Genomic DNA, 27,930 nt, shown 5'->3' with positions numbered 1-27,930 from the left:
TAGAGATGTAAATGGACAGATGGATAATAGGTCTATGGACAAATGGATGGGTGGATGATTTAGGTAGACAGGTGGATGGATGGGTTTATGGACAGGTTAGGAGTAAATGGACCAATGGTTAGGGGAATGGATGGATGGGTAGATGAGCTAATGAATGGGAAGGGTAAAGAGTGGGAGAAGAAATGACGAGTGGAGCTATGTATGGACAGAGATGGGCAGAGGATGTCACCCTGCATGTGTTCCGGGTGGGAAGAGATGGGCAGAGGATGGATACATACAGATTGGCAAACAGCCAAATGGGGTGAACTTACAAATGGATGAATGAGTGGGTGGGTAGATTAACGACTAAGTGGACAGATGGGTGGGTGGAGGGATGGATAGAGGAATTGATTGTGTGGGTGGGAGAATGGGTGGATGGGTAGGTGGAGGAATGGATGTAGAAATGGACAAATCAGGAGTGTGCCAAATGGGCAATTGGAAGTTTACACGGGTGGGTAAATCTTGGGTGAAAGGCTAGGCCTGGCCCTGCATTACGGTGCCCCTGTCATCACACTCCTTTAATTAAGATTAAGCATCCCCGGTGTGTGCTGTGTCCAGTGCTATCACCTTTCACATCATGTAATGCTCCAAATGACGCTATCAAGTTGGGATACGTCTCTCCATCTGACAACTGAGGAAACAATGCAAGTCACTTGCTCAAGGATGCAGCAAGTCAGTGGCAAAGCTGGGGTTTGAACCCACCCATAGCCAGCCAGAGGCATTCCATAATCAGTGCTCCTGCCATCCAGAAGCAGAGCCCTCTAGCGGAGGAGGTGTGATTTGAGGCCACTGGATATGGACAGATAAGAGAGACTACCCCCTCGGAGTGGGGCCTGCCTGAGATGGTAGGGGGGTGGGACCTGGATTGTCCCCCTCTACATTCCCTTTACCCTCATTTCATATCTAAAAACAGGAAGTCCCGTGCTCCAGTCCCACAGCCGAAGTCTTAGAGCTGGGGCTGTAACCCATGCTGCGCCCCTCAAGGGGGCGGCTTCGGAAGCTTGGCCATCTAGAGAAACACTCCCCAGCAATTACCCCCGACTCCTGGCTCTCCTGCCTTTCCACAGTCTGGGGGGCAGGGAAGGGACAGCGCTGCATCATTCCCTGTGGCACTCCGCTCTGGGGCCATTAACAGACGCCTTCCCATCGATCGGATCTGCTAAGTGCTGCTGATTCAGGCGAGTGGGGGTGGGGGCCCTTGGGGGCAGAGCGGGTAGGAGCTGGGCAGGAAGAGAGGGGAGTCCAGGAAGGAGGTGGAGAGAATTGGCGAAGTTCCCTGCCACCCCCATTTTCCAGATGACGCGACTGAGGCCCAACCAGCTTTGTAGGAGGCGGAGTCTCCCCAGGGTCCCTCTCTGGCTGTCCTAGGGGAGGGGGCTCAGGGAGCCACGAGGCCCCTCCCTGCCTCTCCATCTCCCGGCAAGCTCGGAGGGGCGGGGAGAGAGAGCCAGAGGAGGAGAACTCAGGCAGCTCTGCAGAGGGGGCCAGGAGCTGGGGTGTTTCGTACCCCCAGCCCCACTGCTGTTGCTGCTCCTGCAGCAGGGACACAGGTGAGGACGCCCCGAGAGGGAGGGGGAGGGGGACCACCACTAGCGCTGTCCTCATCCTTCCCTGGTCCAGCCCCCACGCCCTAACCCATCCTGGGATAGTCCCCAGGGGTCCCACTGGACCTTGCCCTTCCCAGGCCTCCTTCCAGGGACCCCGCACCCTCCCTCTGCCTATGCCACCTTCTCTCCTATGCCTGGCTGTGGTTGCTTCTCTTCCTCCTGCTGCCGCTGCTGCTACTGCCACTGCCCAGCACACACCGCCAGCCCCTCGGGGTGTGGTTTCCCCAGACTTGCCCCCAACGGTGGGACCCAGCCTTCTCCCGGCCTCTCCTGCCAGCTTCCTCCAAAGCCCAGGAGCCCCCCTCCCTGGAGACACACCCAACTCCCTTTCAACACCCCACCCCCCTCTTAATCCCATTTTGGGGTTAACACCCTTCCTCTTATTTAGTCTTCATAGATCCCCTGGGTGCTTTGGGATTGTGCCCAACTTCCTAACATTTGAGTCCCGGCCCCTTGGAATTCCCCAGGCCCCTTTTTCCTCCCTGTAGAACTCCTGAGAGTGTCGACCAGGCTTTCTTGGCCCCGCTAGATACCCACCTCCCCCAGATAACTCTCAGCCTCTCAAAAAATAACCCAGCCCCCTGTCTACCCCTTTAGATAACCCCTTCCCCTCTCCAGCCCTACTAGGAGGCTCTGGCCTCTCCTTTCTTCCCCAGAACTCCTGTAGAGTATAGACACCCCCCCGGGCTATTCTTGGCAACTCTAGGCAGTCCCAAGACACCTTTCAGCCTCTTTACAACCTCCTGGATCCACAGCCACCCCTCAAGATGCACCAGCTCCCTTTCCAGATCCATGAGGGGGGTCTAACCCTCTTATGCTTCCCCTAGAAGTCTTGAGGGTGTGGACAACCCTCCTCACCTGTCTCAGCCCCTCTAGAACCCCCACTTCCAGGCACTCTCAGTCTCTTTCAAGCACCTCTGGTCCCATTTCTACCCCTCTGGATGCCCCAGTCTCCTCTCCACCACTGCAAAGGAATTCCAGGCTCTTCTGCCTTCCCTGAGACTCTTGAGAGTGCAGAGAATTCCCCACGTGTTTCTTGGCCCCTCTAGACGCCCCCAGACACCTCTCAGGCACAGGCTGACTCCTTTAGAATCATCTCAGTCTCTCTAAACCCTCCCTCAGCTCCTTCTTGGCCCCATCCCCACACCCCTTTTCTGCTCTTCTCCATGTCCCCAAGGCCCTTCTCAGTCCCTCAGAACATTGCCCAGGCCCCACCTAGGTTCTGTAAATGTCCCCCAGACTCCTTCCCATCTCTTTAGTTCTTCCTCCTGCTTCCTCTTGGCCTCTCTAGACACCCCCAGTTTCCTTGTTCGGGTGGCTCAAGGTGTCTCCAAGCCCCCACCATCCTGGAGACAGCCACATTCTCCTAAACGCCACCCTCACTAAGTCTCCCTGGGCTTGGGGAGTGGCACGATGGCGGCAGGCCTGGCCACGTGGCTGCCTTTTGCCCGGGCAGCAGCAGTGGGCTGGCTGCCCCTGGCCCAGCAACCCCTGCCCCCGGCACCGGGGGTGAAGGCATCTCGAGGAGATGAGGTTCTGGTGGTGAACGTGAGCGGACGGCGCTTTGAGACTTGGAAGAATACGCTGGACCGCTACCCAGATACCTTGCTGGGCAGCTCGGAGAAGGAATTCTTCTACGATGCTGACTCAGGCGAGTACTTCTTCGATCGCGACCCTGACATGTTCCGCCATGTGCTGAACTTCTACCGAACGGGGCGGCTGCACTGCCCACGGCAGGAGTGCATCCAGGCCTTCGACGAAGAGCTGGCTTTCTACGGCCTGGTTCCCGAGCTAGTCGGTGACTGCTGCCTTGAAGAGTATCGGGACCGAAAGAAGGAGAATGCCGAGCGCCTGGCAGAGGACGAGGAGGCAGAGCAGGCCGGGGACGGCCCAGCCCTGCCAGCAGGCAGCTCCCTGCGGCAGCGGCTCTGGCGGGCCTTCGAGAATCCACACACGAGCACCGCAGCCCTCGTTTTCTACTATGTGACCGGCTTCTTCATCGCCGTGTCGGTCATCGCCAATGTGGTGGAGACCATCCCATGCCGCGGCTCTGCACGCAGGTCCTCAAGGGAGCAGCCCTGTGGCGAACGCTTCCCACAGGCCTTTTTCTGCATGGACACAGCCTGTGTACTCATATTCACAGGTGAATACCTCCTGCGGCTGTTTGCCGCCCCCAGCCGTTGCCGCTTCCTGCGGAGTGTCATGAGCCTCATCGACGTGGTGGCCATCCTGCCCTACTACATTGGGCTTTTGGTGCCCAAGAACGACGATGTCTCTGGCGCCTTTGTCACCCTGCGTGTGTTCCGGGTGTTTCGCATCTTCAAGTTCTCCAGGCACTCACAGGGCTTGAGGATTCTGGGCTACACACTCAAGAGCTGTGCCTCTGAGCTGGGCTTTCTCCTCTTTTCCCTAACCATGGCCATCATCATCTTTGCCACTGTCATGTTTTATGCTGAGAAGGGCACAAACAAGACCAACTTTACAAGCATCCCTGCGGCCTTCTGGTATACCATTGTCACCATGACCACGCTTGGGTGAGTGTGGACTCTGCGTTGGGGGCTGCCCGATTACACTCACCCTTTCTGTAAAATTAGGAAGTTTAAAGGAATGATCTCTTTTCTTTTCTTTTCTTTTCTTTTCTTTTCTTTTCTTTTCTTTTCTTTTCTTTTCTTTTCTTTTCTTTTCTTTTCTTTTCTTTTCTTTTCTTTTCTTTTCTTTTCTTTTCTTTTCTTTTCTTTTCTTTTCTTTTCTTTTCTTTTCTTTTCTTTTCTTTTCTTTTCTTTTCTTTTCTTTTCTTTTCTTTTCTTTTCTTTTCTTTTCTTTTCTTTTCTTTTCTTTTCTTTTCTTTTCTTTTCTTTTCTTTTCTTTTCTTTTCTTTTCTTTTCTTTTCTTTTCTTTTCTTTTCTTTTCTTTTCTTTTCTTTTCTTTTCTTTTCTAAATGGAGTCTTACTCTATCGCCCAGGCTGGAGTACAGTGGCAAGATCTCAGCTCACTGCAACCTCTGCCTCCTGGGTTCAAGTGATTCTCCCGCCTCAGACTCCCAAGTAGCTGGGATTGCAGGTACACGCCACCATGCCCAGTTAATTTTTGTATTTTTAGTAGAGACGGGGTTTCACCGTGTTGGCCAGGCTGGTCTCAAACTCCTGACCTCAGGTGATCCGCCTGCCTTGGCCTCCCAAAGTGCCAGGATTACAGGTGTGAGCCACCGCGCCTGGCCTCTTTCTCTTTTTGAGCTTCAGTTTGCTCATCTGTACAAACTGAGGGAGCTGGACTTAATTCTTCAGATCCCTCCCAGCTCTGACAATGCCTTGATTTTCTAGGTCAGGAGACTTGGGTTCAAGGATTGTCTTAGCTGCTCTCTTTCTGTTGATGTCGTTTTCTCATGGCCTCAGTTTTCCCCTCTGTAAAATGGGAAATGCTGATCCCTTCATCATCTAGAGAGGATTCAATGACATCATAGTTGTGAAAGTTCTCTGAATGTTTCTGGTGCAGGATACATCGGTGTTGGCTTTCTAGCACTTTTTCTGTTTTGGGGACCCATGTCTCCCAACCTTCTAGAATTGTCTGCTGTGTGGGGCACTACTTCTGAGCCTTTGTGATTCCTTGATGTTTCCCAGAACAAGATGTTTTCAGCATTTTTATTATTTTTTATTTTTGTCAATCCCTGCAGAAGAAACAGAGTTGGGATAAAAGTATCAAATGGAATCATCGAACTCATGAGCTTTCCAAAGATACTGTCTAGGGCAGATGCTGTGATCCTTCTCTAAGTTTCCATCACTGGGATTGGGTATACAGTTGGTGCTCAGTATCTGTTGAAGGAATGACTGAATGAATTGGGTTTGCTCAGTTTCTTCATAGAGGTACAAAAAAAAGTTGATTTGGGGTTTCTAAAGCGTAGAAACCCCAATTCTGGTTGGAGGTCCAGGATCAGACTGACAAACAAATACTGAGCGCTGACAGTGGGCTGGAACTGAGTATTTTGATGGCTTTTACTCTATTCAAGTCCTCACAACAACTCTGTGATGGTGGATGGCTGCCCATGTCTCACAGTTGAGGACACGGTCTGAGATGACACATCACAGAGCCAGCAATGGCCAAGTTGGAAAGACTTTTGAGCAGAGTCCTGAATGCTTAAAATGAGTGAAAATGCAGAAATAAGGAACAGCCATCCTAGGGCACAGCCTGAGAAAAGGCTTAGAGGCTGAAGACTGCAGAGGCTGTGTTTCTCTGGAGGAGTTCTGATTGGTTCTGCGGTCAGAACAAAAGTATGCAGTGTGATCTTGGGCGAGTCAGTTACAGAATCTCCCTGATCTTCAGGGGAGCTCTCTGTGAACAAGTTAGTAAGGTTGGCTCTGCTCTGTCTCTGTGGGAGGTGGGTGGCATGGAGAAAGGCAGGAGGGTTTCAAGGCTCCTCCCTGTTTTGTCATATGTGGACAGTTTTCAAGGATTCCCCTATAGGGGAATGAAAAGGGGTCCTACCTAGATAGAGCAGGTAAGACAGAGGCAGCCAAAACCAACAAAACGCTCCTCCCGGGGGACTTGAAGCCCTTCGGCTGGCCTGTAGTGCTGGGACTCTCTCCCCAGGAGGCTGTGTTCACTGCCTGTGACTTCCTCATGCTCCCCTCTGCTTGGTTTTCATAGATTTCTAGCTGACTCAGGTGCTTGGTATGTAGCTTGGACAGGGGCAGCAGATGGTAGGGGTTGAGGGCCAGGCCCATTTCTCCCTTGACCACCCAGCATTTTACAGAGCAAGAAACTGAGGGACTCAGAAGGTTTGAGTGCCTGGCCAGGGTCACAGAGCTAGTCCGGATTAGATGGGATGGAGTGGGGGACTGAAAGGTAGGTGGGCACTTTTCCTGACCTTGGCCTACCTCCCCTCGCTCCAGCTACGGAGACATGGTGCCCAGCACCATTGCTGGCAAGATTTTCGGGTCCATCTGCTCACTCAGTGGCGTCTTGGTCATTGCCCTGCCTGTGCCAGTCATTGTGTCCAACTTTAGCCGCATCTACCACCAGAACCAGCGGGCTGACAAGCGCCGAGCACAGCAGGTAACCGCACTTTCCATCCGAGCACCTCCTACTCCCCACACCCCAAGCCAGTCTACTTTGGGGCTTACCCACCTGACCTTTTGTCTCCTCTCTCTGCAGAAGGTGCGCTTGGCAAGGATCCGATTGGCAAAGAGTGGTACCACCAATGCCTTCCTGCAGTACAAGCAGAATGGGGGCCTTGAGGTGGGTCGGGGCCTGGATAGGGTTGGGGTGAGCCATAACGGGGAGGAAGGTGCTGCCCTTATCGCTCTGCTCCATCTACTCCAGGACAGCGGCAGTGGCGAGGAACAGGCTCTTTGTGTCAGGAACCGTTCTGCCTTTGAACAGCAACATCACCACTTGCTGCACTGTCTAGAGAAGACAACGGTGAGGCCTAATGTGAGGTGATATAGCAGAATAGAGGGGGTCCCTCTGTGGCCATGCCAGCTCTCTCCCTTGGATGGGAGGCTCACTACAAATTGTGGAAATCACACAGAGCTTCCTGGAAGAGGCTACAGGAGAGCCAAGCCTGGAAGAATGGGCAAGGGAAGGGAAGAGGGAACAATGTCCAGAAAGGAGAAAACAGCCTGAGCAAAGGCTTGAGGGTGGGATCAGCTCCCATGGGATGCCCCGTGACCCTGCCTCCCTTCTGCCCATAGTGCCATGAGTTCACAGACGAGCTCACCTTCAGTGAAGCCCTGGGAGCCGTCTCACCGGGTGGCCGCACCAGCCGTAGCACCTCTGTGTCTTCCCAGCCAGTGGGACCCGGAAGCCTGCTGTCTTCTTGCTGCCCTCGCAGGGCCAAGCGCCGCGCCATCCGCCTTGCCAACTCCACTGCCTCAGTCAGCCGTGGCAGCATGCAGGAGCTGGACATGCTGGCAGGGCTGCGCAGGAGCCATGCCCCTCAGAGGTAAGCAGCCCTCCTACCTGCTAGCCACACCTGGGGAAGCTCAGAGCTTAGACCAGTAGCTCTGAGATTTCACAACTCCAGGCCTAGCAAGTCAAGCTCGAACCCAAACCCCTCCATGCTGGAAGCTTGGGCTTATTTTGTCTGGAACTCATTCTTCATCCATTCTTTTTTTTTTTTTTTTTTGAGACGGAGTCTCACTGTCACCCAGGCTGGAGTGCAATGGCGGGATCTCAGCTCGCTGCAGCCTCCACCTCCTGGGTTCAAGCAATTCTCCTGCCTCAGCCTCACAAGTAGCTGGTATTACAGGCACACGCCACCACGCCCAGCTAATTGTTGTATTTTTAGTAGAGATGAGGTTTTGCCATGTTACCCAGGCTAGTCTCGAACTCCTGACCTCAAGTGATCCACCTGCCTCAGCCTCCCAGAGTGCTGGGATTACAGACATGAGCCACCTCGCCTGGCCTCTTCATCCATTCTTTCACCAAATATTTATTGAGCACCTACTGTGTGGCAGGCACAGTTGTAGGCAACTTGGATGTGGCAGTGAATGAACAGACAGAAGCCCCTGTATCCCAGTCCTCTGGAACTTCTATTCTAGTGGGATAAGACAGTTAATAAACAAATACACAGATTATATAGCATATCAACAGCTGTAAACACCAAGGAGAAAAGTCAGTCAGGGATGGGGGCTAGAAAGCATAGAGCAGGCCGGGCGCAGTGGCTCATGCCTATTATCCCACCACTTTGGGAGGCCAAGGCGAGTGGATAACAGGTCAGGAGTTCGAGACCAGCCTGACTAACATGGTGAAACCCTGTTTCTATTAAAAATACAAAAAACTAGCTGGGTGTGGTGGCGCGCACCTGTAATCCCAGCTACTTGGGAGACTGAGGCAGGAGAATCGCCTGAACCTGGGAGGTGGAGGTTCCAGTGAACTGAGATCACATCATTGCACTCCAGCTTGGGCAACAAGAGCGAAACGCTGTCTAAAAAAAAAAAGCATACAGCAGGGTGGTGATGCAGTTTTTTTTTTTTTTTTTTTTAGACGGAGTCTTGTTGCTAGGCTGCAGTGCAGTGGCGCGATCTCGGCCCACTGCAACCTCCGCCTCCCGGGTTCAAGCGATTCTCCTGCCTTGGCCTCCCAAGTAGCTGGGACTACAGGCACGTGCCACCATACCCGGCTAATTTTTGTATTTTTAGTAGAGACGGGGTTTCACCATGTTGGCCAGGATGGTATCGATCTCCTGACCTCATGATCCACCTGCCTTGGCCTCCCAAAGTGCTGGGATTACAGGCGTGAGCCACCGCGCCCGGCTGCATTTTTTTTTTTTTTTTTTTGAGACGAAGTTTTGCTCTTGTTGCCCAGGCTAGAGTGCAGTGGCGTGATCTCGGCTCACTGCTGCAACCTCTGCCTCCCGGGTTCAGACGATTCTCCTGCCTCAGCCTCCTAAGTGGCTGGGATTACAGGTGTCCGCCGCCATACCCAGCTAGTTTTTTATATTTTTATTTTTTTATGTTGATTTTTATTTATTTATTTATTTTTGAGACAGAGTCCTGCTCTGTCGCCCAGACTGGAGTGCGGTGGCGCGATCTTGGCTCACTGGAACCTCCGCCTCCCGGGTTCAAGCAATTCTCTGCCTTAGCCTCCCAAGTAGCTGAGACTACAGGTGCGCGCCACCACGCCCAGCTAATTTTTGTATTTTTAGTAGAGACAGGGTTTCGCCATGTTGGCCAGGCTGGTCTCAATCTCTTGACCTTGTGATCTGCCCACTTTGACCTCCCAAAGTGCTGGGATTACAGGCATGAGCCACCGCACCCGGCCAATTTTTTATATTTTTACTAGAGATGGGGTTTTACCATGTTGGCCAGGCTGGCCTCAAACTCCTGACCTTCAGGTGGTCCACCTGCCTCGGCCTCCCAGAGTGCTGGGATTACAGGTGTGAGCCACCACTCTTGGCTGGTGATGCAGTTTTAATAGTGTGGTCAGAGAAGGCTTTACTGAGGTGACAACTGAGCCAAGACCTGAAGGAGGCAAAGGAGTGGGCCATGCAGATAACTAGAGGAAGAGCTTTCTAAGCAGAGTGAACAGCCTGTGCAAAGGCCTTGAGGCAGATGTGGGTCCACATTAGAGACATAGCAAGGAAGCTATCATGGGTGGAGGAGAGTGAGCTGGGGGAGACTGGTAAGAGGCAAACTCAGAAAGGAGCGAGGGTCCCACCTTAGATCCTACTATGGACAGTTTGTAAGGACTTGGACACTGTTAGGAGTAACCATGAGAGATAACATTTTCATATGTATGCTCATTATGTTCCAGACACTGCTCTGAGCACTTCGTATCATTTTTAATCTCATTTAATCTCCACAGCAACCCTATGAGGTGGGAGATAGTGTTCGTCCCATGCTACAGATGAGAGAAGAGAGAGGTTTGGAGTGGTTAAAGTGGGACCAGGATTTGAACCCAGGACTATCTGACTCCAGAGTCCTCACTCTTTACCACCATAATTGGGGATGCAGGAGAAGTACTTAAGTACTTAGCACAGTGCCAGGGACCCAGTAGGTGCTCAATAAATGCCATGATTGCTGTGGCAAGTATAAATTTTTTTTTTTTTTGAGACAGAGTCTCACTCTGTCACCCAGGCTGGAGTGCAGTGGTGCAATCTCAGCTCACTGCAAGCTCCGCCTCCTGGGTTCACGCCATTCTCCTGCCTCAGCTTCCCGAGTAGCTGGGACTACAGGTGCCTGCCACCACGCCTGGCTAATTTTTTGTATTTTTAGTAGAGATGGGGTTTTACCGCGTTAGCCAGGATGGTCTCAATCTCCTGATCTCGTGATCCGCCCGCCTCGGCCTCCCAAAGTGCTGGGATTACAGGCATGAGCCATGGCACCCGGCTGATAACTTTTTTTCTTTTTTTTTTTTGTTGAGACAGAGTCTCATTCCGTCACCCAGGCTGGAGTGCAGTGGTGCAATCTCAGCTCACTGCAACCTCTGCCTCCCGGGTTCAAGCAATTCTCCCGCCTCAACCTCCCGAGTAGCTGGGATTACAGGCATGCGCCACCATGCCCAGCTAATTTTTTGTATTTAGTAGAGACGGGGGTTTCATCATGTTGGTCAGGCTGGTCTTGAACTCCTGACCTCAGATGATCCACTCACCTCGGCCTCCCAAAGTGCTGGGATTACAGGCATGAGCCACCGCACCCGGCCTAAGATAACTTTTTAAGAGCCTTCCATCTTCTCCACCCTTGTCCACAGCCGCTCCAGCCTCAATGCCAAGCCCCATGACAGCCTTGACCTGAACTGCGACAGCCGGGACTTCGTGGCTGCCATTATCAGTATCCCTACCCCTCCTGCCAACACCCCAGATGAGAGCCAACCTTCCTCCCCTGGCGGCGGTGGCAGGGCCGGCAGCACCCTCAGGAACTCCAGCCTGGGTACCCCTTGCCTCTTCCCCGAGACTGTCAAGATCTCATCCCTGTGAGGGGTAGGCCTGCTGATTCAGAGGGTCCTCTTCATTTTTGGGAACTCCTTTCCAAAGCCATATTTTTGGGAGGCAGAGAGGGGCAGGCTTGGGCACCCCTTCTGCCCCCCCACTGAGAACTATGCAATGGAGTTTCATGAAATGGTCCACATAGTGGGGAAGTAGCCAGGAAATGGGAAACTTCCTCCCACCCCAGACATTTTTCCTGGTGGGAGCTGAAGCACTGGGCTTCCACAGGCCCCTGGCCTCCTTGCCCCAGCACACTGGGACTGGCCCCACTCTCCCAGCTGGACTCCTGCATGCTCCTCCCCTTGGGCTCTCAGATGAAGGCAAAGCTTTGATCCGACATCTGAGCTCTAGCCTAAGAAGGAGAGTTGAGATTTCCTCCTCCCTCTGGCTGGGATATGGAGCTTTGGAGGTTCAGAGAAGAGAACCCTCACCTCTGATCTGGCCTCTACGAGAGGTCCTCATCTCCATCTGGCCCAACAATTCCCAGATTCTGAAGCTTGGAATGCAAACACAGGCTTCATGGGCTGTGGCCTCTGCAGCGACCTGCCATCCCCAGGCCTTGCCTGAGGGGTCAGGCTGCCTCTCCCAACACACACTCAGATAGCACAAATTTTACCATCCCCTTCCCTGGCTGCTGGAAATGGACCCTGCAACCCTGTCCTCTGCTGGGCCCCCAGCAAACTCTAGCAATAGCAGCTGCTGCCGTGTCATTATGCAAAGCCTCTGACCAGTTTGCTGCAGCATTTACATCTGCCCTAATCAGAGGGGCCACCTCTAACTCCTCCTCCTCCTCTCTTCTCCTCTGGTTTGCGTCCTTCCTGGGTTGGGCTGGAGTCTGGACTGGCTGAGATAAGAGCCTGGCAACCAGCAAGAGCTGGGCTGTATTTGGAGATCATGGGCTGATTCCATGTTCTTGGGCAACAGTCCAGAAGCATCAGGGGCTCCAGCCTGGGATGTTTCTGAACTTTGGGAGTTATAGGAGACAGGAGGAACTTCTCCTCCTCCTCCTCCCCTACAATTCCTTTTCACATATTCCTTTCTTCTCCCTCTTGGGTCACCTTCCAGAACTCTGCTCTCAGGCTGAAATCTGGCATCATCTCAGGTTCCCTGTCCCCAGCACTGTCCCCATGGAGCTGGTGGCTGACAAAGATGTAGTTTCCATCAGTCAATAAAACCTGAGAGGAGAGATGAGGACTGAGAGTATCTCCTGGCTCTGTGGGTTTGGGGGCTGGGTTGGGCTTGGGGGTTGAAAACACTCTGATTTCAATCCCTTTTGGCTAGGAGAAGGGCTGGTATGGGTCAAGGTATGGGAGATGGATGGTTGGTGATGTATTCTGGAAGATGGGGATCCAGGAGAAATGAAAGAGTGTGGTTTGAGGAGTTCATCTACAGCCAGTGAGACAGGCCAGGGGGTCCTGAGACATTCCTCCTTGGATATCATCTGCACCAGCTTCCTGATTCACAGATCGGGAAACTGAGACCCAGAGAAACACACAGTTAGTTAGAGGAGGCTTAAACCCAGGCTTCCTGACAGCAAACAACCCTGAATTTAACCCTAATAAAAGCATCACTTTGTTTGGTGAATTTCCCTTCCTTGTGGACGCCCCCTACATTCTCTCTTCTGGGCTACTGGCTACACTAGGCTAGTGTGTGGCTGAGTTCTATAGAGCACTGAGCAGACAGACCATGGATTCAGGTTGATCTGGGTTCCAATCCCTGGGTGAGAGAATCACTTACCTTCTCTTGCCTCAGGTTGCTAGTCTGTGAAATAGGGATAATTCATTTAGTCACCAAATATTTATTAACTTCCATCATGTGCCAGCCCTAGGGATACAAAGGTGGGCAAAGTAGACATTGTCTCTGATGTATAGTTGAGCATGGAAGGCAGACAAGTAATTACAACATGGTGTGGCAGAACTAAGATCCATGGGTTATAGAGGCATGCAGATGGCAGGAGAACTTAACCTGGCCAACACACAGGGAATGAGTTGGAGTTAGCCAGGCAGCAAATGAAAGGATACAATGTTCTGGGCAGAGGGAACAGCATGTGCAATGACCTGGAGGTTGGAGAGTGAGCTCAGGCCTTTGGGGAACTGAAAGTAGTTCAGTCCAGCTGGGGAGGAGAGTGTGAGGCTGTGAGGAGAGGAAGGATGGAGAGGTAGGCTAGATAATAAAAAGCTTTGAAGCTATGACGCGAATTTTAAACTTCATCCTAAAGATAGTGGGGACCTCTAAAGACTTAAACAGAAAACTCATGATGAAGTTTGTGTTTCAGAATGATCATTCTGGATGTGGAGAGTGGATATAGAGAAACAGTCCTGGAAGGAAGAAAAGTAGGGTGGAGGCTTTTATAATAGTCCAGGTGGTAGGGGACAGTGGCTTGGACCAGAGTAGTGGCAGTAGAATTGGAGAGTCTAGAGATTTGGGAGGCAGAATTGGCAGGACTTGGGATTGACAGGCATGTGGGAGTTGAGGAAGAGGGAGCAGTCAAGGTTGACTCCCAGTTTCTGGCTTGGACGACGGCTGGATGGGAGTGCTATTCCCTGGTAAAGGGAACATCAAAGCTGTCAGCACTCAGTGCTAGGTACATAGTAAGTACTTGGTGAAGGGTAGCCATGATTGCTATCATGAGTTCAGTTTTAGATGTCTAGTGAGTGAAATATATGGGGCTGGAGTGAGATGATCATGAGAAGATTCAATGTGATAATGTGCATAGGCATTTGGCACAGAGCCCTGAACACAACAGGCCCGGTAAACGTGAAAGTCCCCTCCTATTAAGTCTCATGAGCAGAAAACACTACTTAGAGCCCATTTATTACTTACACCTTTCAGGGAAGAATTTCAACTAGGGTTAGTATCTCAAGGGAGGCAAGGCTATACTCAAAACAGCTTTCCCATGGTCTCTTTCAGTCAACCTGTTGTATGGTTTGTCTCCTAAGACTGGAAGTGAACTCCAAATACCTTCTTGGTTCATCAGCTCATCTGAACCCCATAACCATTCCCTGAGGTAGTCTGGGCAGGTATTATCATTCCTGTTTTACACATGGGTAATCTCAAAAGCGACACAATGACTTGCTCAAGGTCATACAGTTGGTAATGGTCCATCTGTGCCTGGAACTGAGGTCTTTCTGGCTCCAAAGCCTGGGATCCTTCCACTGCACCACCATGCAGACTACTTTATTGAACACTTCCTATGTGCTGGGCACAGCACCAGGCCCTTCACAAGCATTAATCTCTGATCCTCGGATTAGAATTATTGTCAATTTATAGAATAGAAATTAAGGATGGGTGCTCACTTCGCACCACATATACTAAAATTAGAACGATACAGAGATTAGCATGGCACTATGCGAAAGGATGACACGCAAATATGTGAAGCGTTCTATAAAAAAGTAAACAACAACAACAAAAATTGAGGACGGGGTGGGTTTTAAATGACTGACAAAGATCACTCAGACAGGAAGGGCAGAGCTAGGATTAGCGTGTAGCTCTCCAGCTACTCAATAGCAGGGATTCTGCCAACCCCATTTTGAGACGCTGACTGGTGACAGAGCTTTCATAAACCTCGATCGACCCAAGCAAACTCAGTTTTAGAAAAAGGCTGGGCTTGGCCAGGCGCGGTGACTAACGCCTGTAATCCCAGCACTCTGGGAAGCCGGGGCGGGAGGATCGCTTGAGCCCGGGAGCTGGAGATCAGCCTGGGCAACATAGTGAGACTTTGTCCCTACAAAAAAGTGAAAAAAAAATTAGCCGGTCGTAGTGGTGCGCGCCTGTGGTCCCAGCTATTCGGGAGGCTGAGGCGGGAGGATCGCTTGAACCTGGGAGTTGGAGTTTGCAGTGAGCTATGATCGCGCCACTGCATTCCAACCTGGGCGACAGAGTGAGACCCCTGTCTCAATTAGGAAAAAAAAAAAAAAAAAAAAGGCTGGGCCGCGCCTGCGCACTAGCCATAGGGGCGGGGAGGTCAACGCGAGGCCGAGAGTGCTGTGGTGCCAGAGAAGGCGTGTCTGTTTCCCAAACAACCACTGTCCCCACGGCGCCTGTCTGTCCCAAGGTTGGTCGGTATGCCGCGAGTGACGGCGTCTCTTAACCAATCACCGCAGAACTCAGGCTGTTGCCGGGGCGAAGCGGTGTCCGCCTCCCCCGGAAGGATATTTGTAGGTGGGTGGGACCGGAAGTGACGCTACAGGGGAATGCTATGCTCCGGGAGTGTTGATGTTTTCCAGTCATTCCGGCTGACAGCGTTCAAGTTGGAAGCCTGGAGGGGAGGTGTTTTTCCTGTCGTACGTGGGACAGGCCACGCTGTCCGTCCGCAGTACCGACGCCTGCAGGTCAGAGCTTCGGGGAGAAAAGTGAAGAGCAAGACGGAACTGACGGGGAGAAAGGCTGGGAACCAGGGTGTCGACTTTGACTGAAATTTGAGACGGAGGGCACCGGAGGGCGAGCACTCGCCTGTGATTGGCCCGTGGGCGTCGTCGAGGACCCACGCAGCTGCTTAATTGGTTGGTGTTGCAATTGTTGTGGCGGCGGCGGCGGCGATTTTGCCCACGTACTTCCGAGTAAGGGGCGGGGCTGTGCCCTGGCGCGCGTGCGCAGCGCCCCGGGGCCCCACCCGGTAGTGCAAGAACCTGCGAGGGGGCGGAGCGAAGAGGTGCTTGTTTTGGTTCTGTTTCCTTTGAAGCAGAAGGCCGGAACAAGCGTAGCAATAAACTTGCTGGACTTGGAGAGAAGGCTAAGACAAACTCGCCGCACTGCCTTCATCTTGGACTTTACATCCGGGTTCTCCTCTCGGCGTGACCCGCGCGCCGCCGCCGCCGCCGCCGCCGAGGGTTCTCGAACCGGTGCCGCGATCCCTTTATCCGGGTCTCGCCGTTCCCGTCGTGCCTCGCGCACTACACTAGCCCCCTCATCCGGGTTCTCTCCCGGCGTGCCCCGCGCCGGGTTTGTTGGGGGGTACTCGGCAGTGCAGCCATGACTATACTCCCCAAAAAGAAGCCGCCGCCTCCCGACGCCGACCCCGCCAACGAGCCGCCGCCGCCCGGGCCGCTGCCCCCGGCGCCGCGGCGCGGCGGGGGTGTGGGCGTGGGCGGCGGCGGCACGGGCGTGGGCGGCGGCGATCGCGACCGTGACTCCGGCGTCGTGGGGGCCCGTCCGCGAGCTTCGCCACCGCCTCAAGGCCCGCTACCAGGACCGCCGGGCGCTCTTCATCGCTGGGCGCTGGCCGTGCCGCCTGGTGCAGTGGCGGGTCCCCGGCCACAACAGGCTTCTCCACCTCCTTGCGGGGGCCCAGGTGGTCCCGGCGGCGGTCCCGGCGACGCGCTGGGAGCAGCGGCGGCGGGTGTGGGTGCCGCGGGCGTGGTGGTGGGTGTGGGTGGTGCCGTAGGCGTGGGCGGCTGCTGCTCCGGGCCTGGGCACAGCAAGCGGCGACGTCAAGCTCCCGGGGTTGGCGCGGTTGGCGGGGGCAGTCCCGAGCGTGAGGAGGTCGGCGCAGGCTACAACAGTGAGGACGAGTATGAGGCGGCTGCAGCACGCATCGAGGCTATGGACCCTGCCACTGTCGAGCAGGTAAGAGCTGTGGGGTGAGGGGTGAGCGGCCACGGCAGATGGGACCCCCAGACTGTGAAGGGACTCAAGGAAGGCTGTTTGAGATCGCCCCAAGGGATCTAGGCGTTTTCACTGGGCCTGACAGTCTTCTCTGGCGGTAGGGGTGTGAGACACCTTCTTTCCTCCCCTCCAGGGATTTGGGGCTAGAGGCCTACGGTAAGGTGTCAGACTTAAAGATCCGAGGTCTCTTTTAAGGTCTATAGTCGTCATTCCAGTCTCTGGGACCTCATCATATAGGGCCAATAGGTGGGAATTCTCCAAGAGACACAGGTAGGATCGCGCCCCTCTTGAGTAGGAGTCTCAGGTCTCCCAAGAGACTTAGGTATGTGTTCAGTGGCTTAAGAGCTCTTTTCCTCTGGGATAGAAGTTTGAGATTTCCCTCCAGGAAAGTCAAATAAGGTGGAGACCTCGGAGATCGGGGCTGAACATCCCCAAGGAGCCTAAGCCCTTTCAAGAGTCTGAGACACTCTGCATATAGGACAATCCTCTCCCGCTTCGCTGGGTAACACTGCACAGGACCACTGAATAGCCAGACCTGAGACCTCAAGGGTCCTAAGTCTGTCTTCAGGGGCCTGAGAGTCCTGCTTCTAGAATCAAGGTCCTGACACACACACACACACACGCCCCCTTTAAGGATAGGGATCTTCTAAGCTTTTTCCAGGGATGTAAGACTTTTCACAGGGAGATATGATTCCCTTGCCCTTGGGGACAGGGACCAAAACCAACACCCAATGACCAGCAGCTTTACTTGAGTACAAGAGACTTATCTCCTTTCTGAGTGACAAAGGTCTGCATTTCCTATCAGTGACCTGAGACCTACCTCTTGGGAGACAAGGGCCTGAACCGCTTCAGGATCTTAAGCTTCTTGTAAGAAGAGATGGGCCCTCAGCACCCCCACCAGGGGCCTGGACCTTTCTTCAGGAAAATGAGACTCACAGCGTTGGATCCTAGGGCCTAAGATCCACCTGCTTATGGACTGAGGTTTTTAGAGACCGAGTCTGAGGCCTCTTCAGGGGCCTGGTGTCCTGCTGCAAAGGTCTCAGACAAGGTGAAGTCTTTAGGAGATCCTTCTTCTCAAGGCTGGTGTCTGAGTGGTTTTGGGGATCTGAGACTCCCCACCCCACGAGCATATGTGACCCTTTTACCCCAATTATAAGGGACTGAAACATACCTTGGGGATACAGTATCCCATTTTCCTCTCTGTAACAGGGGTTTGAGGCCCTCCCACCTTGGGCCTAAGCTTTTTGTCAGGGACATACGACCTATGCCTTGGGAACTTGAGCCTGAGACGACTACTCAGGGCACATGGGCAACATGGGATCCCAGAGATGATGTCTGGGGCCTCTCTACAGATCTTTGCCTACTTTTAAGGGCCTGAGACCCACTCTGCCAAGGACACTTGAGTTTTCCTTCAGGGACAGGAGACTCATACATACCTTGGTGACTTGTGTGTCTAGAGGTAAGGTCTGAGCTTCCTCCTCAAGGAACTTAAGATGTACACCTGAGAAACAGGAGGACTCCTCCCCCCAGACCTGAGCCCTGAGACTCTTCCCTTGGGGCATGGATAAAGGATCCCTGTGGAACAGGGTCCTGAGTCTACCTCCAAGGGTTTGAATCATAACTCAGGTGTGCGAAGGCCTGTTCCCCACCTTACGACCTGATTTCTGAACCTGCCCTGAGGGTACTGTCACCTCACCTCAGACAACTTACATACACCCTAGTCTTAGGGGTCATTTAGGGACATAAGATTTCCTGCCTCGGGGACTTGGGCCTTAGACTCCCAGCTCCTTTTGGGGACATGAATAGGGTAGGATTCTGAGGAAAAGAGTCTGGGCCCAAGCTTTCTCTCTGGGACAAGATACCGTTTGCCTTAGGGACTGGGGGCCTGGCTCCCACTTGGGCATGAGGCTCTCCTCCTACCACAGCAGGCAATCCTTTCTGTCCAGGGAGAGGAACGTGAGGTCATCCTCTCCCATTGGACAGAAGGACCTGGATGCTCTTCAGGGTAATATGAACCCCTTATCCAGAGCTCCCTCGTGGCCAGGGCCAAGAAGGTCCTCCTACTTTCTATGAGAAGATTGTCAGGTCCTGGGGACATGGAGTCTGGAGCCTCCCTTCTGAAACCAAGAGCGATTCCGAGTCTCTCCCTGACCTAGCTATGCTTGCTTCTCACCTCTAGGTCATATAATAAGTTTTGAACTGCTTTTGACAAGCTTTTTTCTTCCCAGGGACAGGAAAGGGGTTTGGGACATCGCCACTCTGGGGAAATTCTCCTCCCACATTCCTTTTCCCCTTGGCTCAGGTAAATCCTTCTGTACTTCACAGGGGCCCCAAGCCTTGTCTTGAGCTCCTTGTTCTTGGTCCCTTCCTCCCATCATTAATTCTGGCACGATAAGCCATTTGTACTCAAGGGTCAGGACCAGTTATTTCTTCTCTCTCTGGTTGGGTAGTTTCTTTCCTCCTCTAGAAGCAGGGAGCCATACATCACTGGTCCTAGGGACAGAGGAAAAACATCCTATGCAGCCATGATAATTCGAAAACACCTCCTTACTCCCCTCCCTTGCGATACATCCCTGGTCCCAGGGACAGAGAGAAAGAACATCCTATGCTGCCATGGTAACTCAAAAACACCTCCTTATGCCCCTTGCAGTCCCTCCCTTATACTTGTCCCCATAAGAACATAGGAGTAAGCCGGGCATAGTGGCGCATGCCTGTAGTCCCAGCTACTCGGGAGGCTGAGGCGGGAGGATCACTTGAGCCCTGGAGTTCAAGACCTGCTTGGCAACATAGCGAGACCTCATCTTTACTAATAAAAAAAAAAAGAATATGAAAATCAAGTTCTGTGGGTTCATGAAACCTGCCCTTCCCAATGACAAGAGAGGCTTTCTGTCCCCACACTTCTTAGGACAAAGAAGGTGATCCTCTTCTCCCTGCCTCACCTGGTCCAACTTGAGAGCTTTTGGGGATGAGAAGAGGGAAGATTCCTCCTGCCACCCCAGTCTTGGTCCTAAACTGTCACTAGGGGTGGTTGTAGCCTGGAGGTCAGTTGGTTCCCTTGGGAAGAGAGGCATCGTTGAGCAGGAGTCTGGATGGCGATTCTGGGGTTCTGACTACTTGGGCTTCCTCTTTGTCCTGATTCTCTTGTATCCCTACTTCCTTTAGGAGTCTTTTTGGCACTCTGGGGTCCAGGTGCTGGGTGGGTGATGATGTCAGGGGTTCCCAGGCATGGCTGCCTTGCTGAGAGTCTGCTCTATGAAAAGGTTGGCCTGTAAGCATCCTGAGTTTGGAGACCCCACAGAGCTCTTTGAGAAGGGGCATGTGAACTGAGGTGGTGGAAAAAGCTGGGCGTGGCACCATAGTTGGTGCCTGGGTTCCAACTCTGGGTCTTTCAAGGCTTTGCTGGATGAACCAGGGTAGGTTCTACCTATGCTCTCTGGGCCTCAGTTTCCTCACTGGCCAGGCAAAATGCTGGTGAGGTGTTGTTTAGCTTTGGGATTTTGGGGAACTCAGTCCAAAGTTCTCTGGACCTGGAGGTGGCAAAGAATGGTGGATGTCTTTTGAGGAGGAACTGGGTTTCTCCCCTCTCTTCCTGGCTCCTCTGTTCCCTCTCAGCCATCCAAGCTTGGTGGGCAGGACAAGCAGCCTGTTTTGTGTGAGGCTCAGGGTTGATGAACAGCCATTTTTTGTGGGCAGCCATGTTGTAATGAACAAGCTCGATGGGATTTCCTGTCAGGAGGCCTGTTGGATAGTGGTGTAGAGAGGTAGAGTTGTGTGTGGAGTTTGGGCTTTGGAGCAAGGCAAGCTTTGAGCCATCATCCCTCAATTCTCTCATCACCTCCAGACCTCAGCATCTCCTCCTTACCTGCTTTATAGCTTTAGGCAAACTACTTCCCCCCTCAGCTGCCCATTTTGCAAAAGTTTGTCCATGCCCAGGTGTGTCTGACCTTGCTCACCTTGGACCTTGGCCGGTTCTTCCTCTTGCCCAGAATGGGCAGTTTGCCCCAGCGTCATCTTGGTTCTTCCTAGGAGCCTTTGTCCACTCCTAGTAACCTATCTTTGATAGCAAAGGCCCTTCATTTGGCATCTAGGAACCTGCTGATTTCTTGGGCTCTTCTTACCCCAACTGGAATTGGGTAGCTAGCTGGTGGGGAAGCAGGAAGGGGTCTCTGCCCAGGCAACGTGGATTTGAGTCCTGTTTCTGCAGTAAGCTTTTCTGTGGTCTTCAGGCAGTTCTCTTTTCTGGTTCTTGGTTTCTCCCTCCATGAAATGGGTAGTGGTGAGGAGGGAGGTTGGACTCATTGCTCTGAAGCAAGTTATAGTCTCCTCCCTGCTCCCACTCCCCTCACCCTTCATGAAAGTTTTAAGTAGGACCCCTTGGCCTTTGGGGATTGTGCTAGGACATTTCAAGCAGTGTTCAGCGTCCTTGGCTGGTGCTGAGCCCTTGGGTGTGTTTCTTTTAACAACTTTAATGAGATGTAATTCATGTACCATACTATTCACCTATTTGAAGTGTACAGTTCAGTGGCTTTTAGTATATTCACAGATTTGTGCGTCCATCACATCACTACAGTCCATTTTAGAACATTTTCATCACCTTAAAGAGAAATCCAGCACTCTTTAGCTATGATCCCCCAATTTCCTCATCCCTTTCCAGCCTCTGGCAACCACTAATCTACTTTCTGGCTTGATTGATTTGTCTGTTCTGGATGTTTCATGTAAATGGAATAATAGAATATGCAGTTGTTTGTTACTTGGCTTTTTTCACTTAGCATAATATGTTCAAGGCTTATCCATATTGTAGCATACATCAGTGCTTCATTCCTTTCTATTACTGAATAACAGGACCTTGGGTTTTTTTGTTTTTTGTTTTTGTTTTTGTTTTTTTTTTTTTAAGGTGGAGTCTTGCTCTGCTGCCCAGGCTGGAGTGCAGTGGCGCAATCTCGGGTCGCTGCAACCTCCGGCTTCCGGGTTCAAGTGATTCTCCTGCCTCAGCCTCCCAAGTAGCTGGGACTACGGGCATCTGCCACCACACCCGGCTAATTTTTGTATATTTAGTAGAGATGGGGTTTCACCATGTTGGCAAAGCTGGTCTCCTGAACTCCTGACCTCAGGTGATCTGCCTGCCTTGGCCTCCCAAAGTGCTGGGATTACAGGTGTGAGTCACCGCACCCTGCCAATCTTAGAGGTTTTTAATCCCCCTGCCCTCAGTGGCCTAGCCAAATGTTGGGGCCTTGCTCTTCTCCCCTTCTGCCCTGGAGGGCTTGTGTTGGTCCTTAGAGAGTAGTGTGTCTATGTTCCTCGTTGGATGGGTTGCCTGTGTGTGGTTTTTTTTTTTTTTTTTTTTTGAGACGGAGTCTCACTCTGTCCCCCAGGCTGGAGTGTAGTGGCGCGATCTTGGCTCACTGCAACCTCCACCTCCCAGGTTCACGCCATTCTCCTGCCTCAGCCTCCCGAGTAGCTGGAACTACAGGTGCTTGCCACCTTGTCTGGCTAATATTTTTGTGTTTTTAGTAGAGACAGGGATTCACTGTGTTAGCCAGGATGATCTCGATCTCCTGACTTCGTGATCCGCCCACCTCGGCCTCCCAAAGTTCTGGGATTACAGGCGTGAGCCACCGCGCCCGGCCCCCTGTGTTTTGTCCATGGAGCCAGGCTAGTGTTCCTGGGTGCTTTGCTGGAGGGGGTGGTCTTGGCACCAGGGCTGCTGGGACAGAGCTGTGAGTCACAGAATGCTAAACACCTCTTGACCATAGGCTCTGGGAAGACATCTGTCCATGAACTGCCACTGCTGCTGCCATCTTTTGCCCCCCCACCCCACCCCCACTTCAGTGGCAGCTCATCCATCCATAGGCAGGGTCAGTAGTTTCCCAGGGTGAGAAGGGAGATTCCAGGCCCCTGCTGCCTTAATTCTAACCTCCCACCCTGGAGGATGGTAGGCAGGTGGACCTTGCAGAGTGGGATCCATGCCATATTGTCTCACACCTATGAGGCACTAGGGAACAGACACCAAAAAGTGCTACCAAGGGGGGTGTGTTAGTTTCCTGTGGCTGTTGTGACAAATGTTACCACAGACTGGGTGGTTTAAAACAACAGAAGTTGGCCGGGTGCGGTGGCTCACCCCTGTAATCCCAGCACTTTGGGAGGCCAAGGCGGGTGGATCACGAGGTCAGGAGTTCAAGACCAGCCTGGCCAAGATAGTGAAACCCCATCTCTACTAAAAATATAAAAATTAGCTGCGTGTGGTGGTGGGTGCCTGTAATCCCAGCTACTCGGGAGGCTGAGGCAGCGAATTGCTTGAACCCAGGAGACGGATTGGAGGTTGCAGTGAGGTGGGGGTTGCAGTAAGCTGAGATTGCGCCACTGCACTCCAGCCTGGGCGACAGAGTGAGACTCCATCTCAAAAAAAAAAAAAAAAAAAAAAAAAAAAAAAAAAGTTTATTCTGTCACAATTCTGGAGGCCAGAAGTCCGCAATCAGTTTCACTGCATCCAAATCAAAGTGTTGGCAGGGCCACACTCCTTCTGGAAGCTCTCAGGGAGAATTTAGACCTTCTCTAGCCTCTCGTGGCTGCCAACATTCCTTGGTTTATGGCTGCATCATTCTAATCTCTGCCTCCATCTTCACCATCGCCTTCTCTGTATATGTGGTTTCTTTTTCTGTCTGTATCAAATTTCCCTCTGTCTCTCTTTTATAAGGACACTTGTGATTGCATTTAGGTCCTACCTGATACTCCAAGATAACCCCCCATCTCCAGATTTAATAATGTAAGTTAATTACATCTGCAAACACTTTTTTCCTTTTCTCTTCTCTTTTTTTTTTTTTTTGAGGTGGAATCTCGCTCTGTCACCCAGGCGCAGTCTCGGCTCACCGCAACCTCCGTCTCCTGGGTTCAAGCTATTCTCCTGCCTCACCCTCCTGAGTAGCTGGGATTGCAGGCGCCCACCACCACACCTGGCTAATTTTTGTATTTTTAGTAGAGATGGGGTTTTGCCATGTTGGCCAGGCTGGTTTCAAACTCCTCACCTCAGGTGATCCACCCGCCTTGGCCTCCCAAAGTGCTGGGATTACAGGCATGAGCCACTGTGCCCGGGCTTTTCTTTTCTTTTCAGACAGTGCTGGCCTCTGTCACCCAGACTGGAGTGCAGTGGCATAATCTTGGCTCACTGCACCCTCCACTTCCTGGACTCAAGTGATCCTCCAGCCTCAGCCTCCTGAGTAGCTGGGACCACAGGTGCGAGCCACCATGCCCAGTTAATTTTTGGTGTTTATTTATTTGTTTTTGAGATGGAGTCTCGCTGTGTCACCCAGGCTGGAGTGCAGTGGTGCGATCTCGGCTCACTGCAACCTTCGCCTCCCAGGTTCCAGCGATTCTCCTGCCTCAGCCTCCTGAGTAGTTGGGATTACAGGCGCCTGCTACCATGACCAGCTAATTTTTGTATTTTTAGTAGAGATAGGGTTTCACCATGTTGGCCAGGCTGGTCTCGAACTCCTGACCTCAGGTGATCCACCCGCCTCGGCCTCCCAGAGTGCCGCGATTACAGGCGTGAATCACCGTACCTGGCCTGTATTTTTTGTAGAGATGAGATTTCACCATGTTGCCCAGGCTAGTCTTGAACTCTTGAGCTCAAAGCGATCTGCCTGCCTTAGCCTCCCAAAGTGCTGGGATTGCAGGCATGAGCCACGATGCCTGGCCCTACCTTTTTCATTATAAGGTAACATTTACAAGTTCCAGGGGGGTTAGGGTTTGATATCTTTGCGTGGCTATTAATCAGCCTACTAGAGAGGCTTTTTTCCCTCCTGGGGAAGGGAAGGGAACTCATTAAGTGGTCTCTTACTGGGCAAAGCCCTGTAATATTTGAGTCTGCCCAGCATCCCTATTATTGGGAGGCTTGGTATCCCCATTCACAGATTGGAAAACTGTGGCTCAGAGCAGTTCATCATCACATGGCTAATAATTGGTGGAGCTAGATTGGAACCTAAGTCAGTTGGGTTCCACAGCCTGCTCCAACTTCACTTGGGCCTTTAGACCACTAGGTTACAGAATCTTGCCTCAGCTCCTGGGATCCTCTGGTGTTAGGGAGCTTTACTCAGCCTTTTTGTGGAGGCTCAAAGATATGGAGGGATTTTCCCACAGGCTCAGCGATGAGTTTGCAAGGTTCACAATCTCCTCAGGCCAGGGCATTGTTGGAGCTTAAACTTATCTATGGCTGAGCTATCCCCTACCCCCCACCCCTACTAGCCCTTCCTGAGCAACATTTTCTCCCCAAAAGGAGAAAGAGAAGGGCCAGAGCCCAAACTCCTCAGGCTGCTGATGACAAAGCCAGTGGGTGGCTAGCAGTCCAGCCTCTAGATCCAAGCCTGGATGCCAGTTTGACTGCCCCAGGACCCAAACCCTGCAGTGCGAGGGGCCTATTCAGGTCTCTTTCATGTTTAGAGACAAACCAGGATATTCTGTGGATGGGCTGCAAGGTATGTCCTCCATGCTGTGGCTCGTGGGGGTCTTCCCTGTTGCCTCTACACTAGGCTTTGCTGGTATCCAAACTCCAGCTCCTTTCTCTTTCTGCCTTTGTTTTTTTGTTTTTTGTTTTGTTTTTGTTTTTGTTTTTGAGACATAGTCTTGCTCTGTTGCCCAGGCTGGCTGGGGTGCAATGGTGCCATCTCGGCTCACTGCAACCTCCACCTCCCGAGTTCAAGCGATTCTCCTGTCTCAGCCTCCCAAGTAACTGGGATTACAGGCACACGCCACCACGCCCTGCTAATTTTTTGTATTTTCAGTAGAGACAAGGCTTCGCCATGTCGGCCTGGCTGGTCTTAAACTCCTAACCTCAGGTGATCCTTCCGCCTTGGCCTCCCAAAGTGCTGGGATTACAGGCGTGAGCCACCGTGTCTGGCCTCCTTTCTGCCTTTGTAAAGTGAGGGTAATGTTTCCTGCCACCTGGGCTGTGGTCAGGAAAATTAAACGAGGTCACCCTTTGCATCTGGTATGGGGCAGGTATTCAGTTAATATGAGTTCATCTTTCTTCCTGGTCCTCCCTGCTTACCTGCCTAGTACTACCCAGAACTTTAGCTCTACTGAATTCATTGCTGGGCTCCAGGCATTCCTGGTACTTCGTGGCAGAAGTGACTTCATTTCTCATCCAGTTAACAAGCATTTTTGGAGGTCTTGGTGTTTTAATCCTTTGGTCAGGTGGCACCTCCTCTCAGGTGCTAGCCTTAATGACTGTGTTTCTTTTTTTCTTTTCTTTTTTTTTTCCTTGAGACAGAGTTTTGCTCTTATTGCCCAGGCTGGAGTGCAATGGTGCGATCTCGGCTCACCACAACCTCCGCCTCCCGGGTTCAAGCGATTCTCCTGCCTCAGCCTCCCGAGTAGCTGGGATTACAGGCATGCACCACCACACCTGGCTAATTTTGTATTTTTCAGTAGAGACGGGGTTTCTCCATGTTGGTCAGGCTGGTCTCAAACTCCCGACCTCAGGTGATCCGCCCACCTCAGCCTCCCAAAGTTCTGGGATTACAGGTGTGAACCACTGTGCCTGGCCCAATGACTGTGTTTCTTTTCTTTTCTTCTTTTTTTTGAGACAGAGTCTCACTCTGTCGCCTAGGCTAGAATACAGTGGTATGATCCCGGCTCACTGCAACTTCTGCCTCCCAGGTTCAAGCGATTCTTCTCCCTCAGCCTCCTGATTTAGCTGGGATTACAGGCATGCACCACCATGCCCAGCTAATTTTTTTTGTATTTTTTAGTAGAAACAAGGTTTTACCATGTTGGCGAGGCTGGTCTTGAACTCTTGATCTCAAGTGATCCACCTGCCTCGGCCTCCCAAAGTGCTGGGATTACAGGCGAGAGCCACTTCGCCCAGCCTCTTTCTGTTTCACAACACGTGGCATTTACATTTTTCACAGCCTTGTTCATACCTTGTGGTGGTTACCTGTTTCCCTACCCCTCTGCTAAGTAGTTTGTGAGCTTATCAAGAGTGGAGACTAAGTCTGATTCATTTCACTGTCCTCACTGCCCAGCCCAGTATCTTACTTAGTAGCTGCCTGGTAAGTCTTTCTTGAATGGATAAGTAGGAGCCCCTCTCCTGTTTGATCTCCTTTTCTCCTCTCTTTTTCCCCTCTCTCCAAAGCCAGGAAGTCGCTGTGTTCCCTTCTTTTTAAGAACCTATTCTTGTGTCAGGTTTGGGACTATAGTTGTGGTTGCACCATCCCTGCTGGAGACCCCTGGCTGGGGCAGGCCCATGACTCTGGGAGATGGCTGACCATGTGTGGCCAGGATGGACTTGGGCATAACTGGCTGGAGTGTGTTAATCCACAGGCTTGGGGGCAAGGAGGGACACCTGGACCACTGGAATGTTGTGCACAAACAGGAGTCCTTGTGCTGCGCATGGAAGCTCATTAAGGGCTTCCAGGTGTCTTTGTCATCTCTAGAAATCCAGCCACATTTTCCTGGGGTGTGGGCCCTGATGATGGGACTGGCTGGGTATTCCCTTGTCACCTCTTCCTCCCCTCCTGTCCCGCTACTCACCTAGGACTTTCTGAGGGTCTCTCAGTTGTGCATAATCTCTGTGCTGATCTCCTCCCCTTCTGTGATTGGCGACAACTTCCCCTAGTATATGGTATGTTATTTACAAAGCTTCTTTAGGTCCTGAAACTCCTCACAGCTCTGTCCGGTAGATCAACATATCCCCCATTCTATAGGAAACTGAGAGTGATAACAGACAGCAAGTGTGTGGCAAAGCTGGGGTTGGAACCCAGAGCTCTTGTGTTCCAAACCTTGTGCTTACAACTTTGCCAGAGATGCTTCTCCTCTGGCTTTCTTAGGGGATGGGTTCCACCCCTTGCCTGAGCTGGGGAAAAATGGCCTTATGGATAGGTGGGCCCCTATGTCTGGTCTCTAATACCCCAGATCCTATAAATCCCTGGGCAGGCCTGTGTCCACAAGGAGCAGGCTTGGAATCCTGTAGTTTGCAGCCTTGTTGCTAGGTCAGGCTGGCTGCTTCTGGTAGCCAGCAGAGGGCGTGAGGGGCCCAGGAAAGGTCTGCTGCTTCTGGTTGGTTTTGTTTTGAAATGAAAATTATGTTTTAAGAGGTTATATGGTCATTATTTTTTTTAATAAAAAAATATGCATTTGTACAGGTTCATTTAAGTTGAACCTTCGTGGTGCCAGGTGTGCTTTGGAATTTAGGAAAAAAACAATTTATAAAACTTACCTGGTGTGTATACTTTGTATTACATAACACCTCCAGCAGGATCTGAGGCA

At 52.0% G+C, this 27,930-nt stretch overlaps 2 protein-coding genes and 1 non-coding gene across 7 annotated transcripts in view; all 3 read left to right on the top strand.

The window, feature by feature from the left end:
• Window positions 1-402: 402 nt before the first annotated feature.
• Window positions 403-12,656, top strand: KCND1 (potassium voltage-gated channel subfamily D member 1). Of its 4 annotated transcripts, XM_014343431.4 has the most exons (8): window positions 403-1,217; window positions 1,336-1,589; window positions 2,938-4,180; window positions 6,533-6,695; window positions 6,795-6,878; window positions 6,963-7,061; window positions 7,334-7,584; window positions 10,833-12,656. In XM_014343431.4, exons 3-8 carry the CDS (start codon window positions 3,060-3,062, stop codon window positions 11,056-11,058), a joined length of 1,944 nt encoding a protein of 647 aa, XP_014198917.1. In that variant the 5' UTR covers window positions 403-1,217; window positions 1,336-1,589; window positions 2,938-3,059; the 3' UTR covers window positions 11,059-12,656. The 4 variants fall into 4 exon arrangements, with proteins under 4 accessions (XP_014198917.1, XP_034806438.1, XP_063457693.1 ...); XM_034950547.2 differs by lacking the exon at window positions 403-1,217 and having other exon boundaries at window positions 1,339-1,589; window positions 3,103-4,180; XM_063601623.1 differs by lacking the exon at window positions 403-1,217 and having other exon boundaries at window positions 1,339-4,180.
• A 1,699-nt stretch (window positions 12,657-14,355) lies between these two features.
• Window positions 14,356-14,459, top strand: LOC112438547 (U6 spliceosomal RNA). The gene has a single exon (XR_003026960.1). It is a non-coding gene; the product is annotated as a U6 spliceosomal RNA (small nuclear RNA).
• Window positions 14,460-16,038: 1,579 nt separating this feature from the next.
• Window positions 16,039-27,930, top strand: part of OTUD5 (OTU deubiquitinase 5) — a 35,712-nt gene continuing 23,820 nt past the window's right edge. For both annotated transcript variants that reach the window (XM_003807236.4, XM_008959302.3), the window contains exon 1: window positions 16,039-16,632. In XM_003807236.4, coding sequence (XP_003807284.2) covers window positions 16,039-16,632 — 594 coding nt within the window. The remainder of the gene's footprint in view (window positions 16,633-27,930) is intronic.

The sequence above is a fragment of the Pan paniscus genome, chromosome X (genome assembly GCF_029289425.2).
Source record: "Pan paniscus chromosome X, NHGRI_mPanPan1-v2.0_pri, whole genome shotgun sequence".
Classification (NCBI taxonomy): Eukaryota; Metazoa; Chordata; class Mammalia; order Primates; family Hominidae; genus Pan; species Pan paniscus.
The sequence above is the reverse complement of the archived record's forward strand: the minus strand, read 5'-3'. Positions and strand labels throughout refer to the sequence as shown.

Coding starts and splice junctions, on each gene's coding strand:
- KCND1 (XM_014343431.4), top strand. CDS start 3,060: ATGGCGGCAGGCCTGGCCACGTGGCTGCCTTTTGCCCGGGCAGCAGCA. Junction 4,181..6,532: donor GTCACCATGACCACGCTTGG/GTGAGTGTGGAC, acceptor CCCTCGCTCCAG/CTACGGAGACATGGTGCCCA. Junction 7,585..10,832: donor AGGAGCCATGCCCCTCAGAG/GTAAGCAGCCCT, acceptor CCTTGTCCACAG/CCGCTCCAGCCTCAATGCCA.